Source organism: Heteronotia binoei, chromosome 6 (genome assembly GCF_032191835.1).
Source record: "Heteronotia binoei isolate CCM8104 ecotype False Entrance Well chromosome 6, APGP_CSIRO_Hbin_v1, whole genome shotgun sequence".
Lineage (NCBI taxonomy): Eukaryota > Metazoa > Chordata > Lepidosauria > Squamata > Gekkonidae > Heteronotia > Heteronotia binoei.
Genome location: NC_083228.1, coordinates 20,825,616 through 20,839,882, shown reverse-complemented (window position 1 = coordinate 20,839,882; position 14,267 = coordinate 20,825,616). Strand labels below are relative to the sequence as shown.

The 14,267-nt window shown below is 43.7% G+C and overlaps 1 protein-coding gene across 2 annotated transcripts in view; it reads left to right on the top strand.

Annotated features, from left to right (window-relative positions):
• The window catches only part of SLC16A9 (solute carrier family 16 member 9), a 51,384-nt gene extending 39,461 nt beyond the window's left edge, over window positions 1–11,923 (top strand). The window contains exons 5-9 of one of the 2 annotated variants that reach the window (XR_009555548.1): window positions 4,527–4,670; window positions 5,219–5,314; window positions 7,452–8,372; window positions 10,470–10,950; window positions 11,070–11,923. Coding sequence is in view for 1 of the 2 variants with exons in the window: in XM_060241091.1 (XP_060097074.1) it covers window positions 4,527–4,670; window positions 5,219–5,314; window positions 7,452–8,372; window positions 10,470–10,654 (1,346 nt within the window). In the remaining variant the exon portion in view is untranslated. Of the gene's footprint in view, window positions 1–4,526; window positions 4,671–5,218; window positions 5,315–7,451; window positions 8,373–10,469 lie in introns of both variants that reach the window. The other variant, XM_060241091.1, reaches the window with a different exon arrangement.
• The last annotated feature ends 2,344 nt before the right edge of the window (window positions 11,924–14,267 follow it).

Below are 14,267 nucleotides of genomic sequence, written 5' to 3'. Positions count from 1 at the left end.
TTTGCCTGGCCCTCTAGTAGTTCCTTACAATATTTTCCATATGCCTTGATAGAGGTTCTTATCAATTTGCTTCTGAAAAATGAATGCTGAGCAGGGCTTTTCCTTTTTAGCAGGAATTCCTTTGCATATTAGGCCACAAACCCCTGATGTAGCCAATCCTCCAAGAGTTTACAGTAGCCCTGTACTAAAAGCCCTGTAAACTCTTGGAGGATTGGCTACATCAGGGGTGTGTGGCCTAATATGCAAAGGAGTTCCTGCTACAAAAAAAGCCCTGATGCTGAGTAAGCGTCACATATGACAGACTCTTTGGGAATGAGAACCTGCTGTCTCATCCTTTTCCTGCCGCATCAACACAGTTAATCTGTTAAACAGATTGGGCATATTGTGGGCCAGGAATAGATAGCTATGCTGTCATGGAGTTCTTGCCCTATGCCATAACGTATCTGCTTTACACTGGATATCAGAACTAGCATCCAGAAAGCGACTTGTTCTTAGATGGTGCTTCCCCAAACAGACGGCAGTTAAAGAGCAGTTTTTAATTTTTTAAATTTAAAATGGCAATTTAAATGTAAAAGCTTTTTACAAGGACACATAACCAGCTAAAGACCCTCTTTTCAATAGATCTCATGTCAAATCCTGAGGAAAAAAAGAAGACGACATTGGATTTATATCCCGCCCTCCACTCTGAAGAGTCAGAGCGGCTCACAATCTTCTTTATCTTCCTCCCCCACAACAAACACCCTGTGAGGTGGGTGGGGCTGAGAGGACTCTCACAGCAGCTACCCTTTCAAGGACAACTCTGCGAGAGCTATGGCTGATCCAAGGCCATTCCAGCTGGTGCAAGTGGAGAAGTTGGTAATCAAACCCGGTTCTCCCAGATAAGAGTCCGCACACTTAACCACTACACCAAACTGGCTTTCCTACACCAAAACGAAAGCAAAGAGGTTCTAGGGAGTGTTTCCTGAGACGAAATTGCTTGCGAATTGACTCCTTTCTGGGCAATCCTGGGAACTCTTCAGTGAGAAGATCAGTAGTGGTGGAAAGGCTTCCCTGAACCGCAGAGTGTGTGCTCTGAGCAGTCCTCCTTTGTGACGCAACAGCTGCAGGGAATTGCTAAGCACATTCTAAAAGGGCTCTTGGTTCATGGAGGACAGCCCTCTTCAACCTATGACTTGTGGGCTGATAACAGATGGACAGTTTGGGGCGCATGGGAGGCATCCCAAATCAGGCAGGCTGAAAAAGAAGTGTCTCAGACCGTCCACACATTCCAGTAGAAGCCGTCCCTGTCCCACCCAGGGGGTCCCTTGGCACAGTCAGATGGTTGTAGCGCACCATTCCCTTGGTGCGGTTTGGGTTTCTTTTTTTCATACATTTTTAGTGGTCGTGCACATGCTCATAAGCACATACACTCATGTGCACTGGGCAGGTTTTTTAAATAAAGAATACTGGTGAGCGCCTAGAGCGGATTGGCGAGTTCACACCACCAAGGTGCCTCACTTGCGTACTTCTGCATTCAGACACCGAAGAGGCGACTGGCTTGTGGCTCAGAAATTTGCTACCTCTTCAAAAGTGGTAGCTTTTTGAGCTGCTCTGAGGACGCCGGAGGATGGGGTGAGCAAGGGACGGGGGCGGGCAGCAAATGTGCTTGCTTGGATGGAGTTTTCTAGTCAGTTTCTAAGGTGTCTCTGGGTCGCCTTAAACTGCCCGTCTGTTAGCAGCCGCGGAGTCTCATCTGCTAGATTGCAAGCGCCATAGAACTACTTTTTTTAAAAGCTGCTTTTTCAAAGGTCCTATTGTAGGACGTTTTGGAAGACATTAATCCATCGGGTCACCATAAGTCAGAAGCGACTTGTAGTGCATGTGGGTGAACAGCAAAGAAGTCCCATGTCTGAACACGTGCAAAGAGAAGGAGCAGGAGTTATTCAGTCATTGAGAGAATTTCTCCATGGCTCTGACACTTGACTAGTTCTTCACTATTCCAGCTGATATTTGGCTTGTGTTTACTCTTCCCGGCTCTCTTGATTTTCTGCCTAGGGCCTTGGTCTTAAAAGTGGTGAGATCGTAACTCTGACTACAGCTCTTTTTGTCACATGACTCATGTTGGTTTGTCATGTTCTTGAATCTCGGTATCCTGAGATTCTGCTGCTGGGTGAGTTCTTGGTCTTGTAAGGAGAGAACTATTCTAGGACACTGGCGAAGCCTGCTATGCCAAACACGAATCCTTGCACTCTAGAATGCGGTCATTGTTTTATATAACTGAAATCACATGGCAGATGGAAACCCTCAGCAGAGGTATTAATGAAGAAATCGTTCTTTGAGAGCATGGATATAGTGGGAGCCACTTTTAAAAGGGAAAAAGCCACAATGTCTCTTTGATAAAGTGTTGCTTATTCTGCAATGGTTTATCGCACAAGTTTTCTGGAACCAGTCACGTTAACTTGATGGTGATTTATTATCAAGAAATTGTGCAACTTGCACTTGAGATTTGCAACTGTTTCTATGTCTGTCTGTCACAGAATAACATACCCTCTTGTGTAACTTTTTGGGAGGAAATATAGGATGAAATGTCAAGAAGAGAAGGAAAGGAACCCTGAGCCATGTAAATGAGAATCCATCTTGATATTACCCTTGAAGGCATTGCTGGTCTTTCAGTTTTGTTTTCCTTTCTGTGTTTGTAATCTTTGGTGGGAGGAAATGCAGCAGCTTTTCCATCTTGTTATGCTTATACATCATGCCTTTATTCTACTGTACAGTTATTTTGCTCCCTGCTTAAAATTTAAAAAATTCTTTGCAGTTGAAAGTGTACACATACTGGCTTCAGAAGCAAATTGTACTGAAATATATGCTAATAATATGCTAAAGTTTAACTGATAATTTGTTTGCACATTCATTGTGTGTATCAGACATTTTTTTTTTTTAATCAAAATAGCACTTTCTGCCCTCTTTACTGATGCTTGCAGACTTCTTGATGAGCTCCTTGCCTTTCAGAAAAGATATTATAGTATTGGAAAAAGTGGAGAAAAGGGCAACTAGAATGATTAAAGGGTTGGAACCTTTTCCCTATGAAGAAAGATTAAAATGCTTGGGGCTCTTTAGCTTGGAGAAACGTCGACGGAGGGGTGACATGATAGAGGTTTACAAGATTATGCATGGGATGGAGAAAGTAGAGAAAGAAGTCCTTTTCTCCCTTTCTCACAATATGAGAACTCGTGGGCATTCAATGAAATTGCTGACCAGTCAGGTTAAAGTGCTTCAAAGGGTGATTAACACATGGAATTCGCTGCCACAGGAGATGGTGGTGGCTACAAGCATAGACAGCTTCAAGAGGGGATTGGATAAACATATGGAGCAAGGTCCATCAGTGGCTATTAGCCACAGCTTATTGTTGGAACTCTCTGTCTGCGGCAGTGATGCTCTGTATTCTTGGTGCTTGGGGGGGGACAGTGGGAGGGCTTCTAGTGTCCTGGCCCCACTGGTGGACCTCCTGATGGCACTTGGAGTTTTTTGGCCACTGTGTGACACAGAGTGTTGGACTGGATAGGCCATTGGCCTGATCCAACATGGCTTCTCTTATGTTCTCATGAGGGAGTGCATGGACATCTGTTTCATCCTGAGACCTGTGGTCAGATGCTGGAAGTAATGGATGTCCTTTCCAGCAGTTCGGTGAAAAAGAAGCATGACCTTGTCTGTATTGCTAATTGTTTATAGTACATATTTCGGGGATAGCAGTGCATTTATTTCTCTCTGTTTATTTTTAGAATTTCAGCATGGTGTGGTATAATACCAAGGGGCAGGGCTTTTTTTTTTTAGCAGGAACACACAGGAACATAATTCCGGCTGGCTTGGTGTCAGGGGGTGTGGCCTAATGTGCAAATGAGTTCCTGCTGGGCTTTGTCCACAAAAAAAAGCCCCGAGTGAAACAAAGGTGATGTCAGGGGATGTGGCCTAATATGCAAATGAGTTCCTGGTGACTTTTTCTTCAAAAAAGCCCTGCTTCGGGGCAATCCATATATTGGTGTATAAATGTAGGGGCAACCCTGTATAGAACATAGTGAAAGAATAGAACAAAGGGTAACATAAATGGAAATTCTCAGACTTTTGTTCCCTGGGATCAAAAAATAAATCTGCTTAAATGTCAGCGAGTTTAGAGACGAAGCAAAGATCAGCACCTCTGCTGTAAGCGCTTCTTCACATCCCAGGTTCTGGGCATGGCAGGTTGCCACCCTCCAGGTGGGGTGTGGACATCTCCATCTGGCAGAGATCAGCTCCCTGGAGAAAATGGCTGCATTGAAGGGTGGACTCTGTGGCATTGTACCATGCTGTGGCCCCTCCCCTGCCCAAACCCCGCCCTCTCCTGGCCCCACCCCCAAAGTCTCCAGGTATTTTCCCTAATACTGGGCTACTGTATTGCCCGTTGAGAACTATCGTATTAAGGGAATGAATCTCTGGAACACTGCCTTACTTAGAGAGCGTGATTTTATATCACCTTTTCTCTCTCTTTTTTTAACCCTTTAAAAACCACATAGGTCCCGTTTGCAGTGTGTGCGTCTCTACGTTTGGCGCAAGACCTGTAACCATCTTCAGTGGCTTGATGGTTGCGGGGGGACTGATGATGAGCAGTTTTGCACCTAACTTCTACTTCCTGTTGTTTTCCTATGGAATTCTTGTTGGTAAGAGAGTTCATGGAGATCCTTTGAAAAAAATACATAAGGTGCATATGTGTTTTAAAGGGGAAGGGAATTTTCAAAACTGACTAATACTTCAGTTCTCCTTTGTGCTTACAAATGCAAGCAACAAAACATTCATCATTTAACTGCTCTGAATTACAAAGAAGCTTGCCAGGAACTGCCTCAAGTAATCCTCTTTTAAGCTGATGGAGGTTTTGTGGCAGGGCTTTCTGGATTTGTACCTGGGGTTGTGAATCTCCAGGTGGGACCTGGAGATCTCCAGGAATTACAACTGATCTCCAGACTGCAGAGATCAGTTCCCCTGGAGGAAATGGAGAATTCTATGGCATTTTACCCCAGTGAATTCCCTTCTCTCCCTAAATTTTATCCTCCTTAGGCACCACCATCCTCCAAATTTCCCAGCCTAGAGTCGACAACCCAATTTATACCTGGAAAATTCTCAGTGTCGTTTTTGGTGCCGCCCCTCATCAAAATTGCTTCTTTGTTAATAATGGATTCTTCATTTGTGATAACATTGCTTCTGCTTTCAGGCCTTGGGTGCGGCTTACTGTACACAGCAACAGTGACTATTACGTGCCAGTATTTTGAGAAACGCAGAGGCCTTGCCCTCGGCCTCATTTCCACAGGTATGGTTTCTAGCACAAATTAATCTTTTCCTGTTCCAAATGGCTCTGTGGAGGTGTAACTCTTCCACACGGTTCAGGAACAATGCAGTACCGTGATTCATTTTAAACTAGGTTAGTTTGTGATGCTTCTAGGTGATCTCTCACATCTTGACTGACCTTGAGAAAGGCTGGGGAGGGGTGGCAGTGCCGGATTAAACCCCGTGCAGAAGAAGAAGAAGACTGCAGGTTTATACCCCGCCCTTCTTTCTGAATCAGAGACTCAGAGCAGCTTACAGTCTCCTATATCTTCTCCCCCCCCACAACAGACACCCTGTGAGGTGGGTGGGGCTGAGAGAGCTCTCACAGAAGCTGCCCTTTCAAGGACAACTCCCAAGAGAGCTATGGCTGACCCAAGGCCATTCTAGCAGGTGCAAGTGGAGGAGTGGGGAATCAAACCCGGTTCTCCCAGATAAGAGAGCTCTGGCTGACCCAAGGCCACTCCAGCAGGTGGAGAGCCAGTTTGGTGTAGTGGTTAAGTGTGCAGACTCTTATGTGGGAGAACCAGGTTTGATTCCCCACTCCTCCACTTGCACCTGCTGGAATGGCCTTGGGTCAGCCATAGCTCTGGCAGAGGTTGTCCTTGAAAGGGCAGCTGCTGTGAGAGCCCTCTCCAGCCCTACCCACCTCACAGGATGTCTGTTGTGGGGAAGGAAGGTAAAGGAGATTGTGAGCCGCTCTGAGACTCTTTGGAGTGGAGGGCGGGATATAAATCCAATATCTTCTTCTTCTTCTTCTTCAGGTGCAAGTGGAGGAGTGGGGAATCAAACCCAGTTCTTCCAGATAAGAGTCTGCACACTTAACCACTTCACCAAGCAGGCCCCTATACAGTCGAAATCTTTGGGGTCGTCTTGCAAACTATCTTCTAATATCTCCTGCAGGCTCCTTCTCAAAAGCCCCTTTGTCAAAGCTGTGGGGGAGGGGCAGAGAGAGGCAAACTGGCCTGAGGCCCGTAAAGGCGTGGGAGTCTATAGGCCAGTGCCTACTTGGTCTGTTTGTTAATTCAACCCGGAAGGGTGGTGTTTTGTAAACAAGCCAGGATATACATGTTCACATATCACACGAGCCTGTAGTTAAGACTAACTGTGGTGAATAAACCAACTTCACACTAGAGTTTTAGAACCTGGTTTGATGGTATGTTTAGCCTAGAAAGGAGACAACTGAGAGGTGTTATGATCACCATCTTCAAGTACTCGAAGGGCTGTCATATAGAGGAAGGTACAGAGTTGTTTTCTGTTGCCCCAGAAGTTCGGATCAGAACCAACGGGTTGAAATTAAATCAAAAAGAGTTTCCATCTAAACACTAGGAAGAACTTTCCTGACAGTTAGAGCATTCCTCAGTGAAATAGGCTTCCTTGGGAGGTGGTGGGCTCTCCTTCCTTGGAGGTTTTTAAACACAGGCTAGATGGCCATCATACAGTAATGCTGATTCTGTGAATTACCAGAAAAAACCCAGATATCTCCCTTGTACAATGAAAACAATGTGCTTAATATCTCCAACACATAAATAATTCACCAAACACTAGTAATAGTTATGAGAAAAATTCAAAATGTTGTAAAACACACACTGTTGCCAATAAATACAATATCAAGAATGACATAAACCAAACCACTGAGTTCCATTACAATTCCAGGCTTCCAAGGAATATGTAAAGACTTGTTCAACACTCAAAAGTGATATGAATATATTCTCAAATTATGTATAAAGAAGGTTCTCAACGGAATTTCGATCGTTATTTTTTCGTTTCGATTAATATCTTTGTCAAGAGATGCACATACGAATAACTTAAGCCTTCAGTCTGAACCATATGTCAGCTTCAAAAATATTTATTTTAATATTTCTTATCTCTGAAGCCTTACAGCTTCTATAATATTCACAACTCCGTGGTACATACTTCCTGCAGGGCCAATAGCTGCACCTACAATTCAATGGACAAGGTTGGTGAGGAGGAAGATCTTTGCATGGTCCACACACAGGAGCCACCCAAATATGTTCAATCACTAGATGTGCATAGTTTTGTAACGCTGTAGGTTGCTCTGTGAAATGGTTCAGGTGTGCATTTTAAAGCGTCTCTCTTCTCTTCCTCCCCTCCCCCTTCAGGATCAAGTGTTGGACTCTTTATATATGCAGCATTGCAAAGAAAACTAATTGAACTTTACGGGTTAGACGGCTGCCTGCTCATTGTTGGTGCATTGTCTCTAAATATACTAGCCTGTGGGTGTCTAATGAGACCTTTGCGCTTGGATGGATCTTCCTTACCAGAGAAATCATGCCTCGAGAAGATTCCAGACCAGTACCTCATTTATAACGAGAAAGAAAAGACTCTTTATGAAGAAAATGTAAATATACTGGAGAAGGCCAGCGCTGAAGAGAAAAAAAGCACAAATAAACCACCCAGCAGTGATTGTAAGCAGGACTTTCTTACGAACAAGAACAGAGTGTCATCAGTAGCATCGAAAGAGACAGATGCTTACAAAATGAAAGTTGCGGAACAGACATATTTCTGTAAACAGCTTGCCAAAAAGAAATGGCACCTGTATTTAGACTACTGGACAGAAACACTAGAGCTTTTTAAAAACAAAGTATTTTCGTCACTTTTTATTGCTATCCTCTTATTTGACATTGGTGTATTTCCTCCTTCATTGCTCATGGAAGACATAGCCAGAAGTTCAAATATTAGTGAAGAAAACTGCATAATTCCGCTTGTTTCAATCATAGGCATTATGACTGCCATTGGTAAACTTGCATTAGGGATATTAGCAGATTTTAAATGGATTAATACTTTATACCTGTACGTTCTAACGTTAATAATGACTTCGGCAGCGCTGCTTTTGATTCCATTTGCCCAAAGTTACATTATGCTGGCAATACTTTCGGGGGTCTTAGGTTTCCTGACGGGCAATTGGTCCATTTTTCCATATGTCACAACAAAGACTGTGGGAATAGAGAAATTAGCACATGCATATGGTATATTGATGTTTTTTGCTGGACTTGGAAATAGTCTGGGACCACCAATTGTAGGTAAGATCACATTTTAAACACGTACATATATTAAGTGCATTTTCCTGATTTTTTTCCCCAAAAAAGGCATCTTGTGTTTTTTTGTTATATATGGTCATGTTGCTTTTGACTATGAATTAATGACCTCCAAAACAGCCTATTATGAACAGCCTTGCTCAACTCTTGCTAAAACTGAAGGCTGTGGCTTCCTCCATGGAGTAAATTCTAGTAACTTGTGGCAACTGCAGAATTTGTTTAAAGAGTCCAGTAGCTCCTTTAAGTAACAAATTTTATTGAAGCATAACCTTGAGAAACACAGCTCTGTTCATCGGATGACGAAGAGAGCTGTATTTCTCAAAAGCTTATGCTACGATGGAATTTGTTAGTCTTAAAGGTGCTACTGAACTTCTTACTATTTTGTAGCAACAGGCAAACGTGGCTAACTCATCTGAATCTGTTGTTTAAATAAGAAATTATGGAAGGAAGTGAATGACATTCCTACTGCTATTCAGACTTCATTGTAAATGTGAAAAGGTACTCATTAGCAGAGGTGGAATTCTAGCAGGAGCTCCTTTGCATATTAGGCCACACCCCCTTGATGAAGTCAATCCTCCAGGAGCTTACAAGGCTCTTTTTTGTAAGCTCTTGAAGGATTGGCTACGTCAGGGGTGTGTGGCCTAATATGCAAAGGAGCTCCTGCTAGAATTCTACCCCTGCTCATTAGATGCTAAAAATGTACAAAATAGGTCCCCCGCCCCCCATTTTCTGTTTTTGTTTGTAGGGTGAGATGTCTTAAGTCAGTAATTTTATGAACACTGGGTAGAACTCTTGAGTCATGAGCAGAGTTCTACTCGGGGCTTTTTTTTGTAGGAAAAAACCAACAGGAACTTATTTTCATATAAGGCCACCCACACCCCCTGATGTCACCATTGTTTCACACAGGGCTTTTTTTTGTAGAAAAAGCCCAGCAGGGACTCATTTGCATATTAGGCCACACCCCCTGATACCAAGCCACCTGGAATTGCGTTTCTGCTCAAAAAAAGCCCTGGTTCTACTTCTGAAAAGGAACTTTCCTGCCTGCTCCCCCTGAGCTTTCTTCAGTTAGGATGCTTTTGGGGTGCAGTATTGGATCTGGTCCATGGGTCTGCATCTGAAGAGAGAATTGGTAGAGACTGAAGGTGGGAAGGGGACACTGCCTGAGAAGAAATGCCCTATTAGAACCAGACTGGTCTTCCTTTCCCTGTAGCCCACTGGGAGAGGACACTAAATGTGATTTGCCAAAGTCCAAGTGCGAGTACCTTTCAGAAGGAGGGGAAAACCTTTATTTTCAGTCTGACTTTTGGGGCTCATACTGAGGGGCGGAGGTGGGGACTGTTAAACATGGTGGATTTTGTTGTTGTTTTGGTCTTGTTTGTGCTCTTGAGCTGTTGTTGCTAGTTCACATCCTTCACAACGGGTATGCCACGAAGAGGGATGTCATAATGTGTTAAGTATTTGCTAGAATGGGAATATCTTTTTTTTTTTTTTTACAATTGCATTACTTTTTAAATGGAAAAATACAAACTAGCTTCACTTGTTTTTATTAAGCATCTGGATGTCTAGTTGAAATATGTAAAATATGGGCCCCCAACCTTTTTGAGCCAGGGAGCAGCTTTAGAAATCTGACACAGAGTGGTGGGCTCAACCACAAAATGGCTGCTGTAGGAGGTGGAGCCAAGTCACAGGATGTTAGGGAGCAATGCTCTGCACACCTGTGACTGTAGCTCTTCAGCACTTTAGGCAGAGGCTCTCTTTAAAGAGATGCTGTTTAAAACGAACATATTTAAAAGTATTTTCTTGCATACCCACAGATATGCATGTTGAGCCACCTTACAAAATACTCATTTGGCAGTATCTGTCAGATCTTCAGTAGCCAATCAGAAGCTCAGCTAGTACTACCTGGCCATACCCACTTTCTTAAAACCCCGAGAAGAATATCAGTGGGCATTGTAGCACTCATGGCCACTGCCTGGGGGACCCGGATATAGAGGATAATAGAATGTATTTTGGAACTGTTTTAATCTTTTCAGTCAAGTTTGTGTGCCTGACCTGTTTTTTCCCCTTATTTCTCTTTTCCAGGTTGGTTTTATGACTGGACAGAGTCCTACGACACAGCATTTTATTTTAGCGGACTTTGTGTCTTGTTTGGAGGGCTGCTTTTGTTGGTAGCCACGCTGCCATGTTGGAACAGCTTAAGCAGCAGCCATCACCCCGAAAAGCCACTTCCAAATATTTACTCCTACAAAATTTCAGCCACTGCTTAGGTGCCAGCAAAGAGCCATTGGTTGCCTTTTATACCGCACAGCAAGGAGTTTTTAGTAAATCCCCCCTTTTTATTTATGAAGCAAGAAACCTCTCTCTCTCTCGCTTTTTTGTATTACTTTGCTTTTAGGTTGGACCCAGAGCCTCTGGCATGCACATGAGACTCTGTTCTAGCAATGGCCAGCAAAGCTCCCTTTTGCAGAAGGACCATTTCACAGGGATAGCCATCTTCATCTGCACTGGAAGAGCAGGTTTTGAATCCAAGAGCTCCTTAGAGACCAACAGGGCTTTATTTTTTGTAGCAGGAACTCCTTTGCATATTAGGCCACACACCCCTGATGTAGCCAACCCTCCAAGAGCTTACAGGGCTTTTAGTACAAGGCCTACTGTAAGCTCTTGGAGGATTTGCTACATCAGGGATGTGTGGCCTAATATGCAAAGGAGTTCCTGCTGCAATAAAAGCCGTCTCTAAAGTCCTACTGGATTCAAATCTAGTTGGCACAATGAGTCTCTTTCCTTCCAATTTCCAGCACTGAGAGAACTTTGCTTGTGCCTGCATAGCTGAATCGCAGCTGGTTTATTGTATCCAGAGTTCTTCATGGGCCCATTAAGAATCTATGAGTTATACTTGGAACTGCTGCATAAATGCTCTCCTTTTGGCTTCAGTATTAGGGGTGGGGGATGCACATGCAGAATACTGAATTAACAGGGAAGGTTTTACATGCACAGAGTTTCTACAGAGACCCATAGAAGTATACTATTCCCTAGATTAAGGCCAGTGCGGGCTCTCTCCTGCCTTTCTTTTCTCCACCCTCTTTCCTTATGGTATATTTTACTACATTTGCACCAGTTTTTTTAAAAAAATGAACAAAATGTATTTTATACAAACTTTCTGTATTGTATAAACGTTTTTGCTTCTGTTTCACAAAGGACAGCACTTGCTTCTCTCAGAAATTTTGATTGCTCTGGTAAGGAGAGAGACTTATTAGAGAAGACCTCATCTTATCAACCTGAATGTAATACAAACTGTTGGTGCTTGCTTCCCAATAAGGTAGATGCTTTCTATTGTAACGTCTCGGTTGCTTATGAAGAGGGATTTTGGGTAGCACCAACGGTGAAGTAAACCATGGGCTTGAGATACCACTGAAGGATGCTGCTCTCCAAATAGTTTACTACTCTCCTTTTCATGAGTCAGTTTTTTTTCTACAACTGATGAACCCAAAGTCATGAAACCAAGGAATAAACACAAATTGTGAAACCAAGTTCCAAAACAGTCTTGTGATCATGAAACTAGTTTGTCACATCCCTGGGGATGGGAAGTTCTGCAGTGCACCACGTTAAAGCCTACCCTATGGACCGGGGGTGTCAAACATGTGACCTGGGGGCCGAATCAGGCCCCCGGAGGGCTCCTATCAGGCCCCTGAGCAACAGGCTCTTGTCTGCTTCCTTCTCTCTCTCTTGCTTTTTTCTGCATCTCAGCTTGCTTTGCAAGGCTTGCTCAATCGCACAAGAGCTACAAAGCAAAACCTCAATTTTCTCCATTGGTTGAGGCTCCTCTTCCTCCTGGGGAGGGAGGGAAAGAGAGCCAGAGCTTCCTTTATCCAGTTCCCTGGATAAAGTGGGAGAAATACAAAAAAAGCACCTTTTAGACTGAGGAGTGCTAACTTTTTAAGCATGTTTTATTTTAAGGGTTTTTTAAAATATATATATATATATTTAGTTGTGTTTGTGTTCTTTAAAAAGTTTATATCTCTGCTAAAAAGGTAAAGGTAGTCCCCTGTGCAAGCACCAGTTGTTTTCGACTCTGGGGCGACATTGCTTTCACAACGTTTTCTCAGCAGCGTTGTTACAGGGTGGTTTGCCATCGCCTTCCCCAGTCATCTACATTTCCCCCCAGCAAGCTGGGTGCTCATTTTACCAACCTCAGAAGGATGGAAGGCTGAGTCAACCTGGAGCCGGCTACCTGAAAACCTAGCTTCCACTGGGGATCGAACTCTGGTCGGGAGCAGAGGGCTCCGACTGCAGTACCGCAGCTTTACCGCTCTGTACCATGGTGCTCTTATATCTCTGCTACCTAATCTTAAATAGGTACATATGTGGCCTGGCCCAACATGGCCCGGCCCGGCCCAACAAGTCTCATTTATTTCAGATGTGGCCCTCATAACAAATGAGTTTGATACCCCTGCTAAAGACTCATCTTTTACCTTCGTTTACTGAGGACAGCTGTGGTTTACATCTGGCACTTCTACTTTCACTCCCCCATGCGATAGTAGCACCACCTAGATTTGACATCATCTTGTTTTTGGGGGAACTGTACTGTCTACTGTTATTTATTTTGTTTTGGAATGTAATGGGACAAAATTGTGGAGGGCCCTTGAGCATTATATTGCATCCAGCCGAACGATTTTTCGATTTATTTTAAGTGCAATTCTGACTGCAGCCACTAGGGGCACAGGGAAGCCTGAGCACAGTAAAAGGCACTCTGCTATTGGATAGGCTTGCCTTTCTCCAAGACCTGGAGGAAAGTTGCTTCATAGACATATGCTAAGCCCATCAAGCAAGACAATGCAATTATGGCTGATACAGTAACCAGGGCTTTTTTGGAGCAGGAACACAGTTCCGGCTGGCTCGGTGTCAGGGTGTGGCCTAATATGCAACTGAGTCCTTGCTGGGCCTTTTCTACAAAAAAGGCTTTCATGAAACAGTGGTGACACCAGGGGGTGTGGCTTAATATGCAAAAGAGTTCCTGCTGGACCTTTTTTGTAAACAAAGCCCTAACAGTAACTACCAGCCTGCTGGTCATTTTCTTCAGTAGTCTAGCCTTTCTCTCTTCCTTTCCTTGCACCCAATTCAGCCAGATCTTGCAGAGTAGCAGTGCAGCTTACCACTCTGCACCAGGCAAATTCTTTCATTACTAGAGATGCATGGTAATAGCAAGCAAAGTGATTTGTTTTGCTATAATACTTAGTTTACATAAGGGTTGGGGGGGAGGCTCAGAAATAATTTTTCAGGGCCCATGGCGGCTCTCAACAGCCCTGCTTAGTTTAAGGGGGAGTTTACTTCTAAGCTTTTAACGCAGCCACCAAACAATAACTTTTCTCATTACATGCTCCGTAGAAATGAAAGGGACGAGCGCATTCAGTTCACACTTCTTTTCTGAGAGTTTTTTTTTTTTAAACCATGGTGACATAGTCTTACCAGCTGAGGATTTCAGAAAACGGTTTTGCAACGCAGTGAACTGGCCAATGCACAGAGTAGAATCCTAAATGTTTCTGGTTAAAACTGCCATCTTGTGGCCAAAGATGAAACTATGTCTTTGTTTAAAGATAGCAACTTTTACTTTACTTTGAATAGCACTGGAAAAGTTTTCTTCTGCAAGGCACATCGAAACGTCTTTCCCTATTGGACTGACTTGTAGTAGTAGTAGAGTGTTGTCTTGTTGCAGCTGACTTACGGCAACCCCTCATGGGACATTCAAGGCAAGAGATGAGCAGAGGTGGTTTGCCATTGCCTTCCTCAGCATAGCAGCCCTCTTCTTCCTTGGTGGTTTCCCATCCATGAGGTAACTGTGGCCATGCCATAAAAAGGTAAAGATAGTCCCCTGTGCAAGCACCA